This window comes from Nannobrachium achirus (genome assembly GCF_963921795.1).
Source record: "Nannobrachium achirus genome assembly, chromosome: 8".
Taxonomy (NCBI): domain Eukaryota; kingdom Metazoa; phylum Chordata; class Actinopteri; order Myctophiformes; family Myctophidae; genus Nannobrachium; species Nannobrachium achirus.
In genome coordinates, this window is record NC_137817.1 from 43381192 (window position 1) to 43408275 (window position 27084).

The 27084-nt window shown below is 41.2% G+C and overlaps 1 protein-coding gene across 1 annotated transcript; it reads right to left on the bottom strand.

The window, feature by feature from the left end:
- Positions 1 to 1107: 1107 nt before the first annotated feature.
- On the bottom strand, positions 1108 to 25552 carry LOC308290372 (alpha-2-macroglobulin-like). Its single transcript, XM_080732172.1, has 35 exons — positions 25426 to 25552; positions 25084 to 25261; positions 24695 to 24851; positions 23959 to 24011; positions 22501 to 22518; positions 21932 to 22103; positions 21584 to 21668; positions 21042 to 21192; positions 20575 to 20692; positions 20348 to 20457; positions 20052 to 20231; positions 16722 to 16949; positions 16395 to 16458; positions 15886 to 16031; positions 15555 to 15704; positions 15203 to 15340; positions 14971 to 15064; positions 14711 to 14885; positions 13519 to 13744; positions 13171 to 13297; positions 12335 to 12456; positions 12121 to 12172; positions 11911 to 11994; positions 11475 to 11651; positions 11154 to 11229; positions 10586 to 10742; positions 10235 to 10309; positions 8974 to 9142; positions 8533 to 8723; positions 7874 to 8086; positions 7391 to 7515; positions 4581 to 4671; positions 4402 to 4470; positions 2053 to 2158; positions 1108 to 1541 (listed from the first exon to the last, which is right to left on the bottom strand). The coding sequence occupies exons 1-35, from the start codon at positions 25509 to 25511 to the stop codon at positions 1495 to 1497; spliced, it is 4410 nt and encodes a 1469-aa protein (XP_080588298.1). The 5' UTR covers positions 25512 to 25552; the 3' UTR covers positions 1108 to 1494.
- Between the last annotated feature and the right edge of the window lie 1532 nt (positions 25553 to 27084).

The window sequence follows — 27084 nt, forward strand, 5'->3', positions numbered from 1 at the left end:
TCTCTGCGTGTCTGTCTGTCTGTCTGTCTGTAATCCGCGTATCTCGAGAACCGTTCGTCCCACCGGCTTCAGATTCGGCACGCGCGTTCCCCGCCGCGGCAGGGAGTGCAGTGCCGAGTCTCGACCCGACCCGACGCGCGGTTTTCCCGAACCGGCGCGAAACGTTCGGAATCTCCTTATGCGGGGTTGATTGTTGACATCAGGCTGTTCCGGAGGAAATCGGCGAAAGCTCTGACTCATTGTGACATCACTTCATAAAAGGCTCTGACATCACGTACGCCACATGAGTCAACAAAAAATCTCTGTGAGTGTGTATGTATGTATGTAATCCGCGTATCTCGAGAACCGTTCGTCCCACGGGCACGCGCGTTCTCCATATATGGGCATAAAATGAATGCCCCCATATATGGGCATAAAATGGATTGCAGACAGACAGATACAGATATCTCCATATATAGACATAAATGGACAGAGGCAAACAGATGGTCAAAGATCTCCATATATGGGCATAAAATGGACGCAGACAGACAGATACAGATATCTCCATATATGGGCATAAATGGACACAGGCAAACAGATGTTCAAAACGGGTCCTATGACAACAGGTGTGAGGTTTGCATTAAAGGGGGAACCGGCACTGTGTCTGCAACACAGTTGGAGGCACAGACAGATACTCCATATATGGGCGAGTTGGCCAGGTCGCCGACTAGACGCTGGGCCGCCCGAAGGGCGGCCCAGCTTCTAGTTATTAACTATAATTCATAAACCCCTGGCAAGGACAACTCAGCACTAAATAACATCTAGGCATTTTCCTACTTGATCCTAAAGGACTGTCCATTCGGTCTATTAGGCAGAAATGCCCCTTTGGTCCAGTTTCCCTGACCCCCAGCAGCCCTCATAGCAGAGAGCCCATAAGCCTATTTAAAGCAGCAGCTAGCAGCAGCACGACGTCAAGCTACAGCATGTGTCAAATAAACAAACGTCAACCCTTGACTTCCCGTCAGTGGGCTTTTTTGCTCCGTTCAGCTGAAGCTAGCGTAGGGCTGCTGGAGCCAGGCTACATCATAATTTGAATAATTACAGTCCTCATGAAATATTACACAGTGGTACAGTATTGAAATGTAACTTTATTAGACAGGTAATCCAAAAGGTGCTTAAACTGTGGTTTGAACCTATAATATAATCTCACACATGCACACTTATCATACATTTACAACCATAAAACTCAATGAGGCAAGGCAAAGTCAACAAGTAACAATGGTACACTTCTGAATACAGACATGTAGTGATAGTTTTAGATTTAGTTTAGTTTAGATACACTTGTACAAATCTCTCAATAATCACCTCTAATCCTCACTGCACATAAAGAGCAGGAATTTAACAAGTGTCAATGAGAAATCTATTTGTAAATGGATGGATCCATTTTTCACATGGTGACGATGTAATAGCTGCTGAACTGCTGGCTATGTGACATCATGAATGACCAAATGGCCATTACTGTGTATCACAAGCATAGCTGTATTCTGTCTCCATGTTGTCACCTGTGTGAAAAAAGACACCTGTTAGTGTGTTTGGAGCAGCAGGAAATAAAAGAAAACATTTCAGTACAATTCCCTTTTATAGTCTGTACCATGCCCATGGACAGTATTCATTTCTGTTTGGCTGGCAGGTGTCCATTACTAGCAACTTAAGCAAATGGCGGCTACGGCAGTTGGAAACGGTAACCGGAAATGATCAGCGCTCGATAGATCAACCTTCCGCCGCTGCAGCCGTCTGTACTACGCCAGAAGGTCCCTTTCCACGTAGCGCCTAAAACGTCTACTGTATAGACAGACGCATTGCCATGGGAACCAAAGCGTTCAGTAAAAGGGGTGGGACCCCGTCGCCGACGGCTGTTTGCTTAAAGATTTTGACTGCTATGGCGATTACGTCATAGCAGCCGTACTCAGGTAGGTGCTGAGAAAAAAACGCAAAACCAAAGAAACACTTGTACAGTACTGTTGGGCATCAGTTTCATTAGGTGAGGTTGTGTAACACTGTACATGTACTCACTTGGCTGGTAGTAATCATAGATCTTGACCAACGCTGGCTTCAGGTTCTGAACTGGGACTTCCTGTAGGAGCTCTAAGACATGGTTGATGGCTATGCCTTTTGGTAACTGTTGGCAGAAATGTAGATTATCAAGAGTATGTAGTAGTATGTATGTAGTTGCGACCGTCAGGGAGCAGTTTACTATGAAAACCTCCACCGGCCGTCCGTCCGTCCGTCCGTCCGTCACACGTCACACCTTTGCCCTGCTCATATCTCCGCATCAGTATGACATCACACCACATGTGTACACAAACCTTTGTGTACGTTGCTGTGGCAACAGTCTGTTGTTGCTGGTCTGTTAGTGTACGTTAGCAACCACCTTAGCAACCATGGTTTTACCCTAGCAACCAACTGTTTACCCTAGCAACCAACTGTTTACCATAGCAACCATGTTTTTTTACCCTAGCAACCAGCTGTTTACCATAGCAACCAGATACGCAGAGCAGGGATCTCCATATATGGGCATAAACAGGTGACATCACACTGATGTCAGATACTCAGAGCAGGGATTTCTCCATAATATATGGGCATAAAAGGGATTCTGTTAGGGATCTCCATATATGGGCATAAAAGGGATTCTGTTAGGGATCTCCATTTATGGGCATACAAGGGATTCTGTTAGGGATCTCCATATGGGCATAAAAGGGATTCTGTTAGGGATCTCCATATATGGGCATGAAAGGGATTCTGTTAGGGATCTCCATATATGGGCATAAAAGGGATTCTGTTAGGGATCTCCATATATGGGCATAAAAGGGATTCTGTTAGGGATCTCCATATATGGGCACAAAAGGGATTCTGTTAGCTGTTAGTGATCTCCATATATGGGCATAAAAGGGATGCTGTTAGGGATCTCCATATATGGGCATAAAAGGGATTCTGTTAGGGATCTCCATATATGGGCATGAAAGGGATTCTGTTAGGGATCTCCGTATATGGGCATAAAAGGGATTGTATCCCAGATGATGCCCTGTTAGGAGATCCACACTAACAGAATCCATATGGTCCTACCGACAGCTGCTATAAGCCAACCCTGGCGATAAGGTCTGAGTCGAGGAAATGCTTCTTTCCTGGCAAGAATTGCCCCTTTATACTGTAGGGCTCGTTTGTGTATTGTATGACATCACGCCACATCATCGGCTGAGGACTGTGTGATGTCATCATATCTCCATATATGGAGACATAAGTTGCTCATGCCCAAATATGGGCTGGTGAGGTCAGACTTAGTGTGATGCGTAGGTTATCTCCATATATGGAGATTCAACTTCAATGAGTAACCATGGCAAACTGTCAACTGCCCGTATGTCTTGATAATTGGTAAAACAAACTTTTGGCCTATTTAGGGAGTCTTACTGGTATATGTTACATCTATTTACCTTAATGTATTCTGTCATTATACTGCTGTTTTTATATTGTAACAGGAAATTATTTTCACATGTTTTTCCAGGTGCTTGGTTAGACAGGATTAGAAAGATGCCACGTTAATGCAACCATCTTCCTGGTAGAATATACAATTACCAATTAACCCTTTCTATTTTGGCATTTGCCTCTACCAATTTTCAAAACCAATATACATTGTGTCCATCTAAACATGAACTCTGGCTGTAAACAATGGACTGGTCTCTTGCAGACAGATGGAATTCCAGACCAGGGACACCACAGTTATTTCTTTTTTTGGAGCGGTGCTTCTGGAAGGAGCTAAGCTCCAACATCTGGCTTTGTCCGGCCTTTGAAGCATGGCCTACATCTTGGCACAAAGTGCTCAAAGTGTGTTGTACGCCCACTAAATGTCCGGGCTCTGAAGCGTGGCCTACATCTGGCCTACATCTTGACACATCTTTACACAAAGCGGGACGCTTAATGAAATGAACTCATACATAGCCCCGCTCACTTCACACTAGGTGTGATTTTTCTCTTAAAAGAATTATCAACCTACAATATCAACTTTTTCAGATTTGTAGGCACATTTCCAAAACTCTTCACACAATAAGCACAATATCAGTCTGTTGCTCTCATGTATTCATTCAAGACAAATTTCAGTGTGAACTGACAATAAAGTACTATATCATATCATATCATATCATATCATATCATATCATATCATATCATCATTTAGTTAATCATTTTGTCAATTGTGTGTTGTACCATAGGTGTTGGTTCGTTAAAATTTTGAAAAACTTTATAGTGATAGTAAACAGATCTGTTAACGTGTTCATTCAACTTTAGACTTACAAGTGTAAATGACCTGTGGGGTTCGATTTTTGGTCTGATTTGTATTGAGCATAAATCTGGTGTAAACTGGTCTCTCACCTCTTTGAAATACATGATGACGTGGTCGTCCTTTTGCTCTACACGATCCACCAGCGGCGCCCCTTTAAGCTGTGATAAAACCATCATATTGAACTGGTTATCTGTGAACTCAGCACTCGAATGTTAACATACAAAATACAGTTAAAAGGTTTTCTCAATCAGTGTGTACAATAACTCACCTTTTTCAAAGACTCTTGGTCAGGGACGAATCCAGAAAGCATTGTTACGTCAACTAACACCATGTTTGTTGTTGCCTCATTTCCAGTATATCTGTACATAGCGGTAGGAAAGACAAATAAAAAACATTACCCAAGGTCCAATGTCCAAAAGAACATATAGGATTATAGACATATGAGATTATAGACCCATATCTCTCAGTTCAGTGATTATGAAATCACTTGAAAGAATACTGTTACAACATCTTGTTATTATAACTAAAGACAAATTCGATCCCAGTCAGTTTGCTTATAAGAAGGGTTTTGGTATGGAGGATTTGGTTGTCAAACTGGTCCACTTAATTACAAAACATCTAGATAAGTCTAATGATTGAGAATTATGCAAGGGTGCTTTTTTTTTAAGACTTCTATTTCTAGAGTATTCTAGAGTCAAAGATGTTACAGTTGGAACTGCATCCATACTGGTACAGCATGCTTCTTTCCTTGCTAACACAATACAGCGGTGCCGCTTGACACCACAGTTATGGCTGCCACTCTGAGAAATCGGTCTATAATAACAGTAATCTAAGGCTGGCAAGGAAGGAATATCACTTCAGACTCTACCCATATTTTGTATGGAGACAGGGGCGTCACAAGGGGTAGGAAAGTGGGACTGAGTTACTGGGGCCCAAGGTGGAGGGGCCCTAATAACTTTATCTATTGAAAAATAGCAGATATACAAGCTCACAGCGCGGCACCGAGTGCCGCACTGCGAGCTTGTAGATCTGCTATTTTTGAAAAGTTGTGAAAATGTGTGAAAATAATCTTTGAATATATTATGTATTTTTTAAGCGAACATGTCTAACTCAAATTTTGCTTCTGGGGGTCCCTGGAACTAAATATTTTGAGATCGGGGTCCGTGGCCAAATACATATCATCTTGGGGGTCCTTGACATAGGTTTCTTGCACACATTTTCACGATTTTTCAAAAATAGCAGATATACAAGCTCGCAGCGCGGCACTCGGTGCCGCGCTGTGAGCTTGTATATCTGCTATTTTTCAATAGTTAACATTCATGGGGGGCCCGGAGTGAATCCTTGTACCCAGGGCCCAGAATTTGGTGTGACGCCCCTGTATGTAGAATATAGGTTGCTGCCTTCAGGAAGGAGATACGTGTTCCTGCATACATGGTCAGACTGAAGAGGTCCTTTGTCCATCACTCGACTTTGAGGCTTACATAGGGCTGTCACGATATGACATTTTACATGACGATTAATTGTCACTCAAATAATTGGCGATTAACGATTTAATTGTGTTTTTGTCGTTGATAATTACATTTCTGTTTGGCTTTTAGGCTTTGAAGTTGCACATGGTAGATATGACACATAACCTAAATATACAAAGAAATTACTGACATATTTGACAACTTACTACTTAAAAAATAACTTTGATAGTGATGCGACGCGTTGTGAGCTTGTAGATCTGCTATTTCCACTATTTTGGACATTTTTCAACATTCACGATTATGACGATTATGTAAGCAATTTACCCCGAGTGAGAGGACATTATGCTCTCATAATGTCCGCAGTGAGGGTGTTATCGGACGAGGCGCATCACTCAGGACATTATGAGAGCATAATGTCCGACCCCGAGTGGTAAATAGCTTTTCTACCACTTTTTCCCGTATACATGAAAGAAAACACATAGTTGTAACTTGCAAGGATCTTAAGTTACAATCATTATTGCCTATAAAACTTCCGCGAGACAGCAGATAGTTCCACAAACAACATCTTCTACTCACCAACAGATGGCGCCAACTCCATACTAATCCATGCGTCTAGCTTACAGCTAAGCTAACGTCAGTTAGAAGTACCGTTCCGGCCGTAAATAGAGGCTGTTCGCTTCCAGAAAGGCATAGGTTCAGAGAAAAGGGGCTTTAAAGTTGGCGGATTGCATTGGATCCAAATAAATCGGCGACTATAGCATGCACGTTAGTAAACATAGGACCGTTGCCACCGTCATTTGTTGGTTGGGGGAAAGGTGTTCCGACTACCTCCTGAAGTCCCCGGATGTACACTGAGGCGCATTGATCTCGGACACACAACTTTGCGGCAGTTGTCCTCTCATAACCTCCGGAATTTAGCCAATCAGAATCCAGTATTTGAACACGTGACTCGAAAAAGTGGTAGAAGACAAAATAATTGCGATAATGTCAAATAATCACGATTAGACGATTATGTAATAATTGTGACAGCCCTAGGCTTACATTGAGGAGTTTGGACACGGTGGACATTGCTCTTGTCTTTATGTTTTTCATATATGTCATTTTGCTTGTTATGTCAAATGTGAGTATATGTGTCACAGGGCTGCTGGGTCGCAATTAAGACATATTTCAGTGTGAGCTGACAATAAAGTATTGTCGTCAGGCATGCAAACTTGTCGCTTTTCGGCGAAAATCAAAGTTTTGAATCCAAAAAGGTAATTTGTGTGATTTGTGCAAATTCTATGTAAAAATGTTAAGGGGGGTGGAGTAGGAGCGCCATCAGGGGTAAAATAGTCATGGGACAATATTGGTGACATCATAGTGGGCGTGGCCATGTGATGACCAAATGTAGGCTACACTCATTTTTTTCGCCCCACTCACTTTTCTCCCTTAGGGTGTCTTACTGGTATTGTATTATATTATATTATATTATATTATATTATATTATATATCATTATTTTCATATTTAGTGTGAATTTCCTTTTAATGTGCGGTACATTGAGTTTGTTGTGTACTGTATAAAATGCATCATTGTCATGGCAGTAGTTGTGTCTCTACAGGTGATCCTTACAGGCTTTGTAGTTTCAGAGTTAATTTCCGTCTCAGAGAGTTGCTGCTGCAGTCGGTCTCAGGTGTGACCTTGATGGACAAACTGCTTTCCTCAACTGGTGTTGGGATGTTGTAGGTAAGAGACATCTGAAGAAACAAGAAGAGTTTGATTTGTACAATCATGATGTGTAAAGATAGCCTCGTAAACCAGATTCTCTCAGGAGGTGGCTGGTTTAGGAGGCTAATCTAAAGAGCCCTTTTCATACATCATTGCAACTACAAGACATAAAGACCTTTTATTTATTTGTATTATGTGATGATGCTTTTATATATAGGCTATTTATATTCTCTTTTCGACTTATGAACTGCAAGTCCGAGGAGCCCTGAGATATACATTTCACCCTTCTTTTAACTGTAAAGTATTTTTTAAGTTATTAAGAATTTCTGATTTCTGATTCTGAAGAATAAGTTATGTGCAGTATATATAGAACAGACAGGAGCTGACCTGTGCTGAGACACATGCAGTGCCCTTAACCTCCAGGCTGTACTTTCCTATCGCACCCTGCAGCGCCCTCTCCTGGTAAAGCAGTCTGTTGCTATGATCCACATGGAAGACGTCATCACCCTTGGAGGACTTGACGGTCACAGTGCTGGAGCCCTCTTGGGTGAAGACCAGAGTGGAGTAGCGAGCCAGGGCCTGAAGAGCCACTACTGTGTCCTACAAAGCACACACACCACCTCTGACATCAGTCTGTCACATACAGAGCTTGTTGACAGTGTTTTCTGGTGATGTTCACATGCAACAGAATATAATCAGGTCATAGAGCCTTGAGACTACAGTCTACCACAGTACACAAACAAAACCTATTCTTTTGACAAATGTTGGGCACAAAAGCATTTATTTGGCACTTGATTTTGCATAAAGAATGAAAACTTTAAGTGGACGTCACAGATGTTTTCTGCCAAGTACAGCAGTCTCAGAGATATGCGAGTTTCTGTGTACCTTCTACTGAAGACATTTAGTAGAAAAAGAAGAATGAATCAGAAGACTATTCTTGTGGAAACACTTGTATGAGTGCATTAGTATCTAATTCTATGCATATTTAGTTCATTATGTCTATGGGGTTGGCAGTGTCTCAGATAGAACAGATCATTGAGCAGTACCTGTGTGGAGGAGAAGCCACCGTAGGAGTTCTGCTGTAGGGCCAACCACCTCACGATGCGAGCAGCATAACCCAGGTCTGCAGCGCTGGGTTCAGGGCTGGCGAGCTTGGCCAGCAGCACGTAGGAGCTGATCTCTACGGACAGAGAGGCTGAAGTGCCCGCGGAGGTCTGAGTCCAGTGGAGGAAACCTCCTGGGGATCCACCAAGGCACACGAAAACAAAACAAGCATTCATCAAATCAAAATGTATGCACAGTAACATACCAAAGTAAATGTTGCTAGTAATAATTAATTTAAAGTAAACTAAGGTCAGATACTCAAAACTATGAACAATACACTGACAAGAGCAAATAATGTAAATTAAAATTAAATTAAAATATTTTAGCTAATGAGCTAACTTTATTTTATGTGATCTAAACGCATCTCTGTCTTTCTATCTCACCATCTTGTGATGCAATCTTGTCCAGGTGTCCTAGGAGTAGTGAACGTGTCTCTGTGTCTCTCGCCAGAGAGAAGACGTAGGCCAGCAGAGCTGTGGTGTAGGTGTTGGTCTTCATGGACTCATCGATGGCCTCTCTCAGACAAGACAGACTACTTCTCACCACAGGATCCTACAGAGAGACACACACAGGCATTACGTCCTGAATAATCATACACGCTATTGCCAAGTTATTGGCAAATGTGCTTCATAGTAGTAGTCAAAACGACGGTTGTTGTTAGCATAAATGGTTAACATTAGCGGTTAGCTGTCAGTCTATTGAACGGCACCCTTCCCACCCTCCTCAGGGAGATGAAACTGGGTTGCAGTCACTGTTGGGCCCTGTCAGGGCCTTGAAAAGATGAATCTAAAGCCCCTTTTCGACTGCAGCTTTAGCACCACACCACACCACACTACACCACACCACACCACACTGCACCACATAAAAATATCTACATTTTCCATTACACAAAAGTACCCCTATCGGTAAGAAACAAATTGACCCCTTTAACTGTGATTAAAATACAATATAAAGTATTAATGTATTACTATGATAATTATAATCTTACAATAAATGCGAGAAGTCTCTGCGTGTGTGTGTGTGTGTGTGTGTGTGTGTGTGTATGTAATCCGCGTATCTCGAGAACCGTTCGTCCCACCAGCTTCAGATTTGGCACGCACGTTCCCTGCCGCGGTGCGGAGTGCAGTGCCGGGCCTCGACTCGACCCGATGCGTGGTTTTCCCGAACCGCCGCGAAACGTTCGGAATCTCTGTATGCGGAGATGATTGTTGACATCAGGCTGTTTCTGAGGAAACCGCCGCAAGCGCTGACTCATTGTGACATCACTTCATAAAAGGCTCTGACATCACGTACACCACATGAGTCAACAAAAAATCTCTGTGAGTGTGTATGTTGTATGTAATCCGCGTATCTCGAGAACCGTTCGTCCCACCGGCTTCAAATTCAGCACGCGCGTTCCCCGCCGCAGCAGGGAGTTCAGTGCCCGGCCTCGACCCGACCCGATATGCGATTTTCTCATATGTAGTGGAGAGTCAATCTCTCCACTCAAAGAACCTGGGTTATAATGTAACTTTCAGTTCTTTAGTCGCTGAGCCAGTGTCACATAGACAGAACTATACTAACGACTTTCTTCCTCATCTCTCCACTCTAATAGCTCCGTTCCACCTGTGAATGAGCTTCTAAAATGCTGTAAAGGTGACTCACCGAGGGTAACAATTTCATCTCCAGTAACGAAGCAGTTATGTAAGCACTGAGAGTCACTTCATCTGACACTCCACCCTGAGGAAAGGAAACATCAATCAATTACACACACACACACACACACACACACACACACACACACACACACACACACACACACACACACACACACACACCACACACACACACACACACACACACACACACACACACACACACACACACACACACACACACACACACACACACACCAATAATCAACTTTGAAATAGATTTTTGGAAACGTATGATATAAAAGCGATAAAGGTGATATGCTGTACTTTACTCAGTCCATCTCTCCAGTCCGTCTCATACCTTCATTCTGTTGTTGAAGAGTTTTCCCAATTGTTCAAAACAGCCATTGCTCTTCTGTTTACTCTCCAGCCAGGTCTTTGGTTGTTCTATGTTCGACTCGTCGATGAAGACAAAAGACTTAGCTTGGACAAAAGCTCTTAGGACAAATGCAGTCAACCTGATGATGGGGAAAAAACACTGGCTAACTCATCTGATTTCTTATTCATATTAGCAGGTTTTTGAGAAAGTGTTTTCATGGATATACCATACATATATATACATAAATTATATATCACTTGTACGCGCTGCCTATTAGCTGTGTTTGTCTGTCTGTGGTGGGCAGGTGGATTATGCCCAAATAGTTATTACACACACACACACACACACACACACACACACACACACACACACACACACACACACACACACACACACACACACACACACACACACACACACACACCTACACACACACACACACACACACACACACACACACACACACACACACAGACACGCACACGCACACTCACACGCACAAAAGTATTTATACTTTTTTATCATTATAATAAGTATATTATATTCTTACCAAGTGTTCCCTTGTCCAGATCCAAACGTGCTGTAGGCACCATCACCATGCTTGTAGTTTAACTGCCTCTGATAGCCTGCGCATATAGTTTATTAATTTGTTATTTTATTATAATAAAGTAATAGGTTTAGTTGACCTTGTGGTTGTTATGATATATAAAATACAGAAGAAAACACAGCATTGGTACAGGTGTGCGTGATCAATGATAAATACAATCTCCAAAATGTTGGCAAAGGATTGCTCACATCTCACCCTGGAAGTAATTCACAGTTGAATTTATTTTCCATAATTAAATTAAAACAATTCGACAGTTTGTCTCACCGCTGCTCAGGAAGGGAATGGCCTTCTCCTTGATGGCCGGTGTCAGCTGGTTTGTGTTCTTCAGGTATTCCAGGATGTAGATGTTGGGAGCTAAGAGAGCCATATTCTGTTCCCCACATCCATACGGCATCCTCAGCAGTCCATCCAGGTTCTTCATGGCACGGCCCAGGATGTCTCCTGTCGTCAGAGAGAGAGAGAGAGAGAGAGAGAGAGAGAGAGAGAGAGAGAGAGAGAGAGAGAGAGAGAGAGAGAGAGAGAGAGAGAGAGAGAGAGGCTGTTAGACTGAAGGACAGTTTATAGAAACAGACAGCAGGAAACTAGCTGAGACCTAACTGTAATGGCATGGGTTTGAATGTGAACTGCATCACAGATTATCTCCTTTCTCTATCCTGTCTTTCCCCACTGTAGTGTGTGATAAAAAAAACTGTCTATTTACCCAGGACGGATACAGAAGAACGCTCAGATCCCGAAACCACAATATTAGGGAGTTGTAGCTCGATGTCCTCTGTCAAAGTCTCTCCTAGACAGAGAAAAACATGAACATGAGTAACAGAAACATCAAACAATCATCTTAGTCATATAAACACTGACAATTACAACGCGGTTATCAACAGCACCCTTCATGTGTTATACACTCCACACTCACCTTTTGGACACATCAACCAGTTGTAGGTCTTAGTCACTTCTGTTCCCTCTGCCTGAAAGGGGTAAAAAGCAGACTTTTTTCAGTCCATTCATTGGCCGCCAAATACCTAGACAAATGTAATAATTAAATGTAATAATTAAACTAAAGCTAATTGAACTTTAAACAGAAACAAAAACAAAATGAAAATCTCAGCACGATCACAACTGCAGCCTACCTTGATTATCAGAGAGCGTGTGACAACATCGATGCGACCTCTCTCTGGCACGTTGACTATCTCGTTGCCACACGATACGTGTGACGCCACCGCCTCAGCACTCACAGTCACATTGACAACCTCTGGAAACATCCACAAACAACAGTCAAGTCATGCCTTGCCTTCCCATCAGCCATCAAACATATAATTTTCCGAATGTCTGTCTGTCTGTCTGTCTGTCTGTCTGAGTGTCTGTCTGAAACAGCGTTTCTCCTCAGTGGCTGGAGCAATTGATCTGAAATCGCATCACCATTAGCATATGAACACAACTAACATAACTGTGAAGGCCGTTTGTCACTTTCACAAATCATATGCTGTATATTAGCATTTTTAAGGTGTATCTACTATCTATTCTGCATCTAGCATGAGGCATATCTATTCTGCATCTAGCATGAGGCAACATGTTTAACCAGATGTGTGTGTGTGTGTGTGTGTGTGTGTGTGTGTGTGTGTGTGTGTGTGTGTGTGTGTGTGTGTGTGTGTGTGTAGGCGGGCGGGGGTGGGGGGGGGTGTTGTCTGGCCCTGTTACAGATGTTGTCCAAAAATCATGCAGATCGGTACACAGTATCTCTGTAGCCATTAAACGAAACAGGTATTTCTTACATTGATGCTCCTACATATTATCATGCAAGCACCAGTTAAAGTTACTTTCCATCCCTCATATACTGTGTGCACAGTGCACACCCCATAACCCACACACTGCACATCATTTCGGAGCTCATATCTTTGAACGGGTAAGGGCTAGTTCTTCTAATTCTAAACTGTGGTACCATATGAAGATAGGGTTCAGGTCTCACCTAAGACAGAGGCATCCATAGTCCAGTGGAAGGTCTTGCGTCCGTTGGCACAGACACAGGAGGAGTACTCTTCATCAGGGATGGCTGTGAGAGTGTAATCTGATGAGGGGCTGGGAGTCACACTAACCTGAGCAAGAGAGACAATGGTTGGATGGAATGGAGGAAGAAACAAATATACATATACTTACTTAAAACACACACACACACGCACGCACGCACGCACGCACGCACGCACGCACACACGCACGTACGTACAGACAGACAGACAGACAGACAGACAGACAGACAGACAGACAGACAGACAGACAGACAGACAGACAGACAGACAGACAGACAGACAGACAGTACCATGATGCAGCTGGACTGATAGTTGAAGACAGTAGCCTTCAGAACAAATGTCTCTCCCCTGACGATGGAGTAAGGCAGGCTGAGTTCCAGGAAGAAGGGCTGGAAGACTTTGAGCTCCTTGGGAGGAGCAAGACCGAAGCCACTTGAGGACAAGCAGAAAGCCTCCGTCTCCCATGTGGTGATGGTGTCAGGGACAGTGAGGGACACGTCCTCTCTTCCTGAATCCCTGGAAGGAAGGATGATGGACAGACAGGTGAAACAATTAAACCTATCTGAGAAACAGAGCCATGACATGTTTTCCAAACCTCTTCCTGTTCTGTGGTTAGCTTATCGGAAGAGATCATCTAAAATTAAGCTAAAACTATGAACTCAATAAACTAACATAATCTGCCCTTCCTTTAAAATAGAAAAGAATGTGCTGTTCTCGCCCTGATGAAGACTTTAACGGCATGGTCGAAACATTGGCCAGATTTTATAGAACGCACATGGCACACCTATGTCACATCGTCGATCCGACTGATATTACCATGTATGGAGATCTCGCAGCCCTCGTAGCCCTACTAGCTGCAAACAATATGCTGAAAAAATGTGATAATCTGCGATTCCAGCAGATGATAACGAAGCGGATGATATTTCAGTCCTTGTCCCTACTATTTATGCCCATATACTGTATGGAGATCTCTGTATCTGTTAAAGTCCTTGTCCCTACAATGTCCATATATGGAGATCCCTGATGTGGTCAGTATAAGCCCATATACTGTATGTGCATACTGGTATGCCCATATAGAATTCTATGTAGGCCTAAAGGCCCTATCCCACTGGGTGCGATAACAATACAAAATATCGTTTTTCAATTGAAGTGATCGGTAGCGTCCACACCACAACGATAAAGCCGTCATAATTGATGTGAACGCCGTCGCCGACATATCGTTATCATTATCGCACCCAGTGGGAAAGGGCCTTAACTGTCAATTCTTGTCCCTTTTGTGCCCATACTGTACGGTATATGGAGCTGAATGTGCCTGAGACGACACACTGAGGCCAGCTGGCCCTCCCTTAAACACATTTGAATATAGGTTTATGTTTCAATATGTTTCAACTTTACTTCCTCTCCTCCTCATTTTATGAGAGCTTGGATCTCCTCTTCCTTTTTAAGAAGAGGATGTGTAATTTTGTAGTTCTGTGCACTCACCCCACCTCCACCAGGTCCCATATCCATGTCTCTGGGAAGAAGGTGCGGATGGTCTGTATGGGTGGAGGAACTGAAGGACCGCCCTCACCAAGTGGACCAGCAGGAGCAGAATCAAGAGTCATGCTATACTCTACTGCTATTGGCGAGTGGTATCGGGTGTTGTATCTGTAGCCAACTGGAAGAGAAAAAGAAAAACGGTAATATTCTCCCAGATGAAAACAGACTGAAAGCAAATGAATTCACACTGGTTGTATACTTACTTCCATGGTCACCATAGTAGTATTCTCTTCCTTTGAATCGGACGCAGTTAGGTAATTTTATAAGCAAATTTGTTGCCATCTTCAGTCCCAGATTCTAGATAAATTATAGTTAGATTAATAAATGTCCTGGTAAAGTATCGGTATCCTATGGTGGCAGTTGAACTGATTATGAAATGAAAAGCAAAGATTTTGCCTTTTGACAATTTAAGTTGAAATCGAGGTGTAGGAATACCTTAAAGACTGTGTGTGCATCCTTGTGATTATCACCATGATGTATATATCTTTTTGATCTCACAGGAAAACATTGTACATCATCTTCAAGTTCATATGGAATATAGTCTGATTTCTTGACTGGCAACAGGTCAAATATCTGTTCAAAGAAAAGAGCTTAGCATCAAAATAACGAAGGTATTGATGATCAACAATTAGTGATGAAAAGATCAGGATCAAATACAAAATATATAATATTCATCCCTAAGGGTACATTTTCAAGGCAGTTTGAGCACAAAGATTGAGTTACAACATCAGAAATAAACAAATTACTGTAAGGCATGATGATGCCAGGTATGTGGAAGGTCTTATACCTTGTCTGCATTGAGCTGCTTTCCTGGCTCCTTGATGCGAACACTCTGGTCGATGGCACTGACACCACACAGTGAGCCTGGAATGGCCGACACCTGCAGTGAATTCCTCTCTCCGGGGATCGCCGTGGATGGAGAGAACTCCAGAACCACCTGACATGTGAACAAAACATCACTATGGATACAGACCTTGACACCTGCAATGACTCATGTGCCCCACCCACCCAAATTGAACACTTCTTCTGACTCCTCATCCTCAACAGTGACCAATGTTACCCAGATCCCTTGAGATCACATTGGCACAAAGGAGAGTAGAGGCCAGATTTTAACTGACCTTATTACGGAAGCATTTCTCTGTGTCGAAGTCTGCGCTGTGAGCAATGACCGTCTCACTGGGGAGGACGGTGTACACCAGCACCTGGAGCAATGGAGCCATTTCTGGGGTGACCTCCAACTTGAAGGAGATCTCACCATCGGTGACTGAAACGCCACAGCAGCGAGAAGAGAAGAGAAGAGAAGAGAAGAGAAGAGAAGAGAAGAGAAGAGAAGAGAAGAGAAGAGAAGAATTTGTAGCTATAGCCTCTTGAGTGATGTGATTGCAATTGTAAATTACTGCAGATTATGCATAGAGAAACACATTTTTCTGAAGCTAAATTAACTTTTTTGAGGTGTTCAATACACCTTTCTATCATTGTCGCGAATGGTGGCATGCTTACTTACCGTACGGTTCCTCAATGTATAGATAACATGTTTTATTTGTTTTCATTTGAATTGTGGTCACTTATTGTAAATTAAACACTGGACAATCAGTGCTGTTGTCTTTGTTGCAGATTGTTTACTTACCTGGAGAATCCAGGACTTGAACACTTACAAGTCCTTCCTTGATAATAGCTGCTCTGGATAAAATCTGGAGAGACACATAAAAGATTACATGTAAAAGGAATTGAAATGAAACATTGGGTGAGGGTCATCATGTAATTCTGTTAACTGCACATCCTACAGATTAAAGACAAGTTCATCAAAATAATCGAAAGTAATCCAATCACAAGATTGAATTAGAATATTCCAGCATGCCGACTGATTGTGTGTGTGTGTGTGTGTGTGTGTGTGCGCGCGCGCGTGTGTGTGTGTGTGTGTGTGTGTGTGTGTGTGTGTGTGTGTGTGTCTCACCAGGTACATCAGATCCACAGGGCCTGCAGTCTCTCCAACTACAGTGTAGTGGATGGTGATGTGGTTTTCTCCATTGCAGAGCAGTGGATTCTCTGTCTTCTTCACCTCCAGTGAGCTCACTGTCTTGGTGTCAACTGTGGCTTCCTGGAATCGGGAAAGTAGATGCTGCCCCTCCTCATAGTATGGTGTTCTGTATCCAGGGTATTCTATCACTGGTGTACCACTAGCCTTGATCACAGCAAAACAGAAAGGACATTTTAATAACCAATTGTATTGCTAAATATTTCCTATTTAATTGTAGATTGTAGTTCTAAAAATTGTTATGTCGGTTTTGTCCATCTGTCGGTCTTTCCGCCCATCCATCATTCTAGCCATCCATTCAACACTTTGGTCCGAGTCACAAACAACTTACTGTATCTCAACAACTAAACTAAAAGTGTTTGTGCGTGTTCATGAACCACAGAAGTTATCCCCCTACTGAATTTGTGACCAAATAGCCTTTCCACTACCAACGACCAACGTTTCCACTTGCATACAATATATCTCAAAATATCCCCCTGCCTCTTGCCTATTCGTGGCCATTTGATATCATTGTAACACCACAACTTGACTTAGGTAACAGTCTACCCAGTTTGTCTGTATTCCTGACTCCCGTACTCCAGTCCACGTGTGCCTAGGCTATCACACAGGCCCATCATGAAAAAAATACCTCAAGGTTTGTTGCTCCATGCTCTGTCTGTGTCAAGAATAAAGTTTCCAAAGGGGTAACGATTAATGAAGAACAACACAAAATATCACTATACGCCGATGATGTATTACTCTACTTGACAGAGCCTACAACAACAATTCCATATCTAAAAACACTTATCTCCAAATACGGGTATTATTCAGGATATAAAATAAATGTTGATAAAACAATGGCGATGGATATTAGTGGAAAAATTTCACAAATATTCAAGACTCAGAGCGAATTTAGATGGCCTAGTGATGGCATTAAATATCTTGGAATCTATATTCCAATATCCTTAGATAATCTATACGACACTAATTATACAAGATTAATTCGGAAAATCAGTGAAGATTTAAATCGATGGTCAGTGCTTCCCCTTTCACTTTTGGGTCGAATAGAAAGTATACGGATGAACGTTTTGCCTAGGCTGCTCTATCCGTTTCAGATGCTCCCTTTGGATATCCCTAAATCTACTTTTGATAAATTGGACAGACTGATCTCAAAATTTATATGGCAGGGGAAACGCCCAAGAGTAAGACTAAAAACACTACAACTATCTAAACAGAATGGGGGATTGAAACTCCCAAACCTAAGGCACTATTTCTGGGCAGCACAATTGAAACCATTGACCATTTGGCTCCAAGATGCAACATATACCCGTTGGCTGAACATTGAAAAGAGCCTCTGTACGGTTCCCCTTGACGCTATGCCCTTCCTAGAGGCCCCACTGAAAGTGGAACAAATGAGTGAATGGACTAGAGTCACCCTTAAAATCTGGAAGAAAATAAGATCGTCCTTTGGAGTATCTGGACAGATCATTTTATTAACACATATTGGATATATAAAGGAGTTTATACCCAATCAACTAGATGCAGGTTTTAGAAATTGGACAGCACATGGTCTCACAAGTATACACCAACTATGTGGGAGGGATGGCCTTAAATCATTTGAACAACTGAAAATTGAATTTGACCTCCCTAAGACGGATTTCTATAGATACCTGCAGCTAAGACACTTTTTAACAAATCATAAAGATTGGAAGAATGCCATGAAACCCACCCCAATAGAAGAACTTCTGTTAATATTCGAATTTGATGAGGAGAGGAGGGTAATTAGAGACTTTTATCAACTTTTTCTAGATCTGTCTCCTAACAATTCCATATATATAAAGGAAAAATGGGAAGCCGAATTGGGTATAGACATACCATCAGATCAATGGGAAGAGATATGCAGTGAAGCACACTTGGTAACTAATTCGAATACTTGGAGGGAATTTAAATGGAAAGTGATAACTAGATTTTTTAGGACGCCGGTGATTATGGCTAAAATGGGACCGACTCATTCTAATAGGTGCTGGAGGGACTGTGGGGCACATATTGGTAACCACACTCATATATTCTGGACCTGTCCCAAGTTAAGACTATTTTGGAAGGAGATCTCTGAGGCACTGAAGGAAGTCTTTGGTCAAGCTTTTGATGTAGATCCCATGGTAATGTTGTTGGGAATGGTACCTGAGGGAATAGAGGGCAGAGCCAAAATATATTTACTCCATATACTACTCACAGCGGCCATAAAATGTATTACAATTAAGTGGTTGAAACCGGACCCTCCAACATACAACATGTGGGTGGCTAAGGTACGTGAAATTTATCAAGTGGAACAAATTACTTACGCCCTAAGACTTCAATCGGACTTGTTCTTTAAAAGATGGACTCCAGCTACACCAATTTTGATGGATCAAACTTCTTCTGTTCCCTCAAATATAAATGTTTTGATTTCTCATTCTGCCCCAGCTCTCTCAATACCTTCCCACTTAGACTCTCTCTCCTCTGCCATATTCACATAGAATTCACATAGAATACACTGTTCTACTGTATCATCTATTCCTAATGTGCGTTTTTCGAATGTGCTTTTGGTTTGTTTGTTTGTTCGTTTGCTTTTTTGCCAAATAATCTCTATTTCCTTTTTTTTTCTACAAGTGGTATACAGCTGAAAAATGTATAAGAAAAAAAAAAAAAAAAAAAAACAGTTGTGAAAATATGTTTATTATATTTGTACAAGTTGCCAAAACTGAAATAAAAACAAAGTTCAAAAAAAAAAAAGAATAAAGTTTCCTGTCATGCTCTCTCTGTTCTCCTGAACCACTCACTGCCTGTTTATGTGTTCCCCTGCATGTTCAGATGTCCTCAGTGTCAGTGCCTTCCCCTTTTGTTTGTCATTAATATCTCCCCTGTTAATTGTGTACTGTATTCACTTGTTACCCATTATGCCTTGTGTATTTAACCTCAGCCTTAGGTAGTGTTGCATGTTCGTCAAGTCTTCTACCTGTATGTTCTAAGCTGCTATAGTGGAGATACAATTCTGTCAGTTATTGAGTCTGTTGTGTCTGTCCGCAGCCTCTCTGCCTTTCCTGTTATCTGTTGCTTGGTTGGTCACCTAGTCTGTGAAGATCCCAAAAAGGTTTGGCATGTGTCTTCACTCTTACCTCAGTATTGATTCAACCATGAATTAATACTGGAATTAATAGACTTTACATCACAGGAGATTCCACTGCGCTGGTCCTATCTGTTGCAGGTGGATGAACACTGCCTCTGACTTACTTTGAGATGGATGTCCCCCTGGGCGTCGCTTTTAGATTGGGATGGGTTGACTGAGAAACTGGCCACACCGTCGCTATCAGTTGTGACGTTCACTATGCTAATCGGTGACCATCTTTCACCTCCAAACATATACACCATCATGCCAGGAATGGGTGTGTTATTCAAGTAAAGTGCTTTGACCTTGAGAGTTGGAAATACACAATTACATTAAACAGAATGCATAAGGCCAGCTTCATATGTATAGAACTGTACTGAAGCAATAGGTGTAAAACCATACTGTATGTTTTTGGACTTACTTTGCCTTCAATCACTGATTGTTCTTTATACACCTTGGGTGTTTCAATAAAGGACAGTTTTCCAATAACATAAGAGAGAGAGATCACTTTCCCTTGTGGCTGTGTAATACCTGTGGAGAAAATCCCTCCATGTTACTTACGTAGTGTGAAACATTTCTTGACACTGACGATAAGCTACTGAATTTCATTGCTTTGCTTGAAATGTGTCCAACCGTGTGAAGACTTGCCTGTTCCGTCTTCCTCTACTTTAGCATTGAGATGCAATTCGTCATTTAGAAGCTTTTGCGCAGGTTTGGTGAAAGTTGACATTTTGATAGTAAAGGTGGCACAGCCTGTCTTGTCCGTCTGTATAGCATACAAAGAGAACATAAAGTCACTCAGTAAGTCAGACAGACAATCAATGACAAGCCTTAAGGCCCATTCCCACTGGGCCAGATAACAGATAGAAAAAATCTCTTTCTCCAGATATTTTTCCATTCAAAGTGGATGGTAGATACAGATAAAAAAAATATCTACCACAGATATTTGCCACAGATACGTTTATCTGTGGTAGATATTTTTTTTATCTGTATCTACCATCCACTTTGAATGTAAAAATATCTGGAGAAAGAGATTTTTTTATCTGTTATCTGGCCCAGTGGGAATGGGCCTTATGTCATAGGTCATAGGTTCTGTATTTGTATTGTCATGTCACCTGTTTTGTCTCTTTATGACATGGTGCAATAATGTCAGGGACACCCTCTGGATTATCTGGGGTAGCCATATAGCTGACATATATATTTCGCTGTAGTGGTCGGCACAGCTCCACTTCTGCCTTACCAGGTACAGGCTGTCCATAGGTATACCTGATAACATAAGGAGTTAACATCCCTGTCTTCTATTTATTTGATCCTTTTCACCCATACAATAACAAATATATGTACAGTATTTCAATAGCTTGCATGTTTCAAAATCTACAATGTACTCAATTCTTCATACAGGGTTTTTAATCCAGAGCGACTTCTTACTGTAAGTCACTCTGGATAAGAGCATCTGCTAAAAGCCTAAATTGTGACAAGATAAACACGAGGTAATACATCAAATGTGTAGAAATAGTACAAAATATATCCTCACCCATATCTAGTCTAAATAGATATCTGACCATTTCTCAATGTTTTCTCAATATAAAACTCTCAAGAATATCCAAATATTTACAGTACATTTAAGCTAAGAGAAGTTTACGTATCTAGCACTTACGTTGCACAAACTTCAGCTGTGAATTCCTCTTGTTGAATGCTGATCTCATCATGTACTTCGACCTTTACATCAAATTTGGGCAAAACTGGGAAACATTTGTACAATTGTAAAAATGACAATTCAAGACAATTAAATGTACATATTTTCATATTTATGTTTAACATGAATGGGTAGATGTTAGGTGAGATGTGTTTCCGGATATAAAAAAATATATAATTTGAAAATCCATTTCGGATTCTTGAAATACATGGTATTCCTGCATATTGTTCAAAATATATAACAATTATTGTAATTGGAGGCTTCAATAAATGTCTCCCAAAATGAACAACCTCAAGCAACCTCACTTACTGTATTTCTCCACCTTGAAGTAATGATCGATTTCCCTATCTATTTCTCTATCATGAACAATAACTTTGTATCTTCCTTCACGGGCCTCAGGGTTCAACGAGTAAGAAAGCTGCAGAATCTTTCCATTAGATGTTTGGTTCACCCACTGTCCAATCCGGTTGTTATTAGCATCCTGTTCAAAGATCAATGTTGGGGAGGAGAGGGGAAGACAGGAGAGGAGGTGGTTCAGAAAGTAAGTCAAAATATTGGATAGGGTCCTGCACATCTTTAGAGTGTAATAACAATCATCATAATCACATCACAGATTTTCAATAAGCAAAGGAGAAGCCCATCAGAATATGTAATGATCCAGCCTTCTGTAGGTTGGCTTATATAGTTGTTTAAACTAAAGTATAGTTATAGAATTGTGTATTCTTGAATGACAAACATGCACATAGTTGCAAACTATTCTCCGGTGGATAAACATGACAACTTGCACCTTTCACTTTTTGGATATGAACATCAAAAACAGGTTAAAATCAAATGTGTTGTGGATATTGTTACTGTATATTCAATACAGTGAGTCTTACCTCAATTTCAATATCGTACTGCAAGGAGAAGAAGAAAAGGGGATATTGGTTAAATAGAAAACTAATCTCTGAATCAGTCTCACTAATTCAATTTCAATTCAAAGAGCTTTATTGGCATGAGGAAACATACGTTTACATTGCCAAAGCAAGCACATGCAAACAGAGTACTCTATGGACATGAAATATTCACATTTATACAGCATACACACTCTGTTTGATAGGCTATAGTGAGTATAATGGATAATACAGTGATACATTTTCTAACTAAAATGTGCATGTTGATCGGCTGAAAACAGACACATTGTATATAATCATAAAATAGAATTAGCCTATTACAACAAATTCTAATTCAAGTTTCATTGTCATTATAAGAGATACTGCATTTAGACCTAACCCTTTTCTTTGGGGCGTGGTAGACCAGTTTTTCCCAAACATTTTATCTCAAGACCCAAAAGAGAAATTAGATGTTTGCCCGGGACCCAAATGAGTGAAAATAGCTCACATATCTACAAGCTATTTTCACTACTTATTAATTATTTTTATTTTCATTTAAGGAATTTCTTTTTTTGTTTGTTTTAAAGTAATCAGCTTCAAATCCTAATACATGTTGATATACAGTAATAGGCGATTTATTTGCATGTGTATTTTGTGTGGGCTGATTCATGTTATGCACATGTAAGACCTTCAACAGGAGCCTCCGCATTGAGCAGTTTGTTAAGCCAGGTTAAACACAGGTCATGTCAAAGAGCACACTGCTGCAGGTTTGGTTTATCTGTCATTACTTACTGTAAGTTACCATCATCTTTAAGGTCACTGACCCTTGAAACTGGTATAAAAAATATTCTACTGGGTATGGCTATATCTCTCTATATATAGATGTAGAGATATAGATAGATTGGCTCAAAGCCTCAGCCTGATGACTTAAAAGTCTAATATCCCCCAGTCCATAGTGATATCTCTTTGATCTAGCGGGCATTACATACATAAGACGCCTAAGGGCGAAAAGCGACCTCGGGCAGGACGGAATTCATTTGCAAGTGTGATTCGTGTTACGCTTGGTTGTTTAAGTTGGACAAAATGTGGACCAAATATTTCCCCAAATATGGACATGACTGACGTCTGACATCATAGATATCTTATGTTATAGACCACATGAGACTCACACAATATGTCCATATATGGGCATTCCAAGCTATGGGCTCAATATTGATGACATCAGGGATCTACATATATGGGTATACAAGGGACAAGGACGGAATGTGATGTCACAATGTGATGTCACAATGATGTGATGTCACAACAGGTCAGCAGCTATAGACATTGAGGTGTTACATATCTATGGAACTACGGCCAAGATGTGACGTTTTCATAGTTAAGGTCGCACTTATTATTATTATTACACATTTTCTGTATAATGATGCTCATGCTGTGGAAGTAATTTGAGTAGCTATCACTCACCATCTCATTGATAGGTGTGAACTTGGTGTCCACGGTAACGACTCTGAATTTCACTGAAATACAGGAATAGATAGGAATGAACAGCATGCATAAATGGTAAATGGAACTTGCTACTATTGACTCAAAACGTAAATACAAATACATTATGCATAATCTGAGCTAGTTGTTGAGTTAAGCCTCTTTTCATCCATGTTACACTGTAAATGTCATACTACCAGTAAGGCTCCCTAATCGGGAGATAAGCGACCGTAGGTCACTTATCTCCACAAATAGGGCAAAAATGTGTTTTGCCAAAATCTTCCTGATCCATGTTGATGACATGAGTGTAGACATACTGTGTAGTGATTTTTGTGATTTTAGGGCAAAATCTGTAGGAGCAGTGTCCAAAAATGTGTTTTGAAAAATCGGCCTGGAGGTGGCGCTATATGGGACAGATTCATGTTGATGGGATGAGTGTAGACATACTGTGTACCGATTTGCGTGATTTTAGGGCGAAAATTGTAGGAGCAGTGTCCAAAAATGTGTTTTGCAAGAATCGGCCTCATGGTGGCGCTAGAAGAGGGCCATGTGAGAAATGTGGGGTGGGGTCTCCGCGCCGGCAAGGCGGACGAATAGGTACCGGCCCCGGCTGTCCCGGTCGCTCCTAGCCGGAGTTACGGCATTTTATGTGAGCTGATCTGAGCCTCTTTTCATCCATGTTACACTGTAAATGTCATACTATCAAAGACAGTGTTACCTGTTTGTCCAGGGAGGTAGATCGGTTTATCTGTTTGGATGAATGTCATGGGTTTGTAGTATTTGAACATGATTTTCCTGACTTCTCTAGACAGGAATGTTTGGCCTTTTACTACAACCTCAAGACTCGAAACCAGTTGATTCCTCACCGCTGGAGCCTGTGATGGATACATTAACAGATACATATTGATACCCCAAATTCCTTTGAGACGTCATCCAGAGCTCATGTGTTATGATGCAAAATCCACTCATATTAAAAGACAAAATTGACCCAATTAAACGTAACCAGTTGTAGCAGTGGTTGCATAATGCAGACATACTGCAGTTGTATATAAGATATATTTCTGTTGTTGAATTGGGAATTTCTGAGCAAAACTTAAGCAGCCGAACCTGGAATAGTCCACAGTGGTGGAATGGTTTGTCAGAGGTCTTCTGGAGGATTGTTGTGTTCGTGTCATGTATCAGCACGATGGTCATGGTCAAAGTTTCATTGGGCTTCAGCAAATCCACACAGAACTTGGCCTCAGAGCCTGCCTCCATAACTGCAGGAATGGTCACCATGTATTGCCTATAATACAAAGAAAATAAGAATAACTAAATATGGAAATTGTACTATTCCGAGAACAAAATATCCAATCCAGGAAGCATTCAAATCCAGTGATACTGCACACCTTTACATTTTACATGCTGTTATTGTTTTAAAGCTGATGTGAGGTGTGGAGCTAGACTTACGGTCCTGCTGCTGCTTGACTGATACAAATCCATGTTAAACAGGCAGATAGAATCCATGTCCACATCTTAACCCTAGAGAGAGCCATGACTGAGGGGGGACAGACTCAGTGATCATCTCTATTAAATAGATACTGCTACGTAGCCTCCTCCCATGCACGCACGCGCACACACGCACATGCCGACGCCCACGCATGCATGCACTCACACACAATGGGAAGAGGGACAATGTGCAAAACTCCTATGTTGTGTTCCAGGTTCCAATTGATCATTCATATAGACTTCAGTCTGTGCTTTGAGGGTAAATTACAGGGACAACTCGATTGAAAGCCCACTTACTGTAATTTTGCACAAATGTTTGCAAACCCAAGTTTGTACAGTAGTCTGCTCATGAGCTCTCGCTGTCCTAACACAGATGATATTCTTACTGAAGTCAGTTAAAGATTTACATTGACATTTGACATTGTTGACTTATTTTATAGCATAATTAAATATAGCCTATATGCCAGCATTCTTAATTTCCTACCCATGTATATCAGTAGTATTCATTCATATTAGTTCTCCCCTACTGCTACAGTAGGCCTACTTACTGAGCTCTCTACTAATGGTGACTTCATTCAGTTGAAATTCAATACAAATGTAATTATAAAAAAGGGAAAGCAAGTGTTGTCAGAAGCACCTATAGCTGTACGTTACTCAGCAGTCATGCGGCGAATAGCGTTTCCTTTACCACAAACAAAAAGGTTAAACTACAGGGATAAAATCTAAAAAGGCCTATAGTAAATACTCATTGAAAATGAACTATGAACCATTGGTAAACAGCGTAGGATGTCCCAGGGTCTTGTTCGGTTAAAGCAGAAATAAGCAGTTTTCTGCTGACATAGGCAGGAATCATGCAATTGCTTATTTTAAAAAATATATTTTAATTTTATTTCATTCAGGCGGCTAACAATGCTTCCTAAAGAAATGTTGTGTGTGTGTGACACTTCCTGGGGCTACAATCTGACTCCAAAACTATTATTTTTTATCTGTGAGAAGTTCTGTCATTGGTCGATTAAACTGGGTGCCCATCCAAAATAACAGAAAAATCAGGACCGCCTCTTGTTCTTGTTCAGATTGGTTGACCTGTCTGTCAATCCTGGTTGGCTGGTTCATGCACCAATGAGCTGCTAATGACAGAGCTTCTTACAGATAAAATAATAGTTTTGGAGGCAGACTGTGGCTCCTAGAAGCGCCAGAGACTATATTTTTTTAGGGAGCATTGTTAGCCGCATGAATATAATACAATAAAAATAAAAAATAAAAATAAGCAATTGCATGATTCCTGCTTATGTCAGCAGTAAACTGCTTATTTCTGCTTTAAAACATGTTCATTACAGCAATAGGCTACTATAACACACTAGAACCACCATTATCCATGCCAGTCAATGTTAGGATGTAGATTTTAATAGGTGTCCTTTATAGGCCACTTTAAGTACAATGTACCCATCCCAACATGGTTATCAGCTTAATTTTGTTTTCAGAGTAAAACCGGCCTGAAACGGATCTGATTGTCATGGTTAAAGGACCATTGTTATGAACATTGGGGTCACTTTCATCAAGCAGCATTAATATAACATATTAACACTGGTCGGTTGAATTTAGGACAATATTCTGCAACAT

Coding starts and splice junctions, on each gene's coding strand:
- LOC308290372 (XM_080732172.1), bottom strand. CDS start 25,511: ATGGCTCTCTCTAGGGTTAAGATGTGGACATGGATTCTATCTGCCTGT. Junction 11,652..11,910: donor TTCTTCTGTATCCGTCCTGG/GTAAATAGACAG, acceptor CTCTGACGACAG/GAGACATCCTGGGCCGTGCC. Junction 9,143..10,234: donor AGATGAAATTGTTACCCTCG/GTGAGTCACCTT, acceptor GTCTCTCTGTAG/GATCCTGTGGTGAGAAGTAG.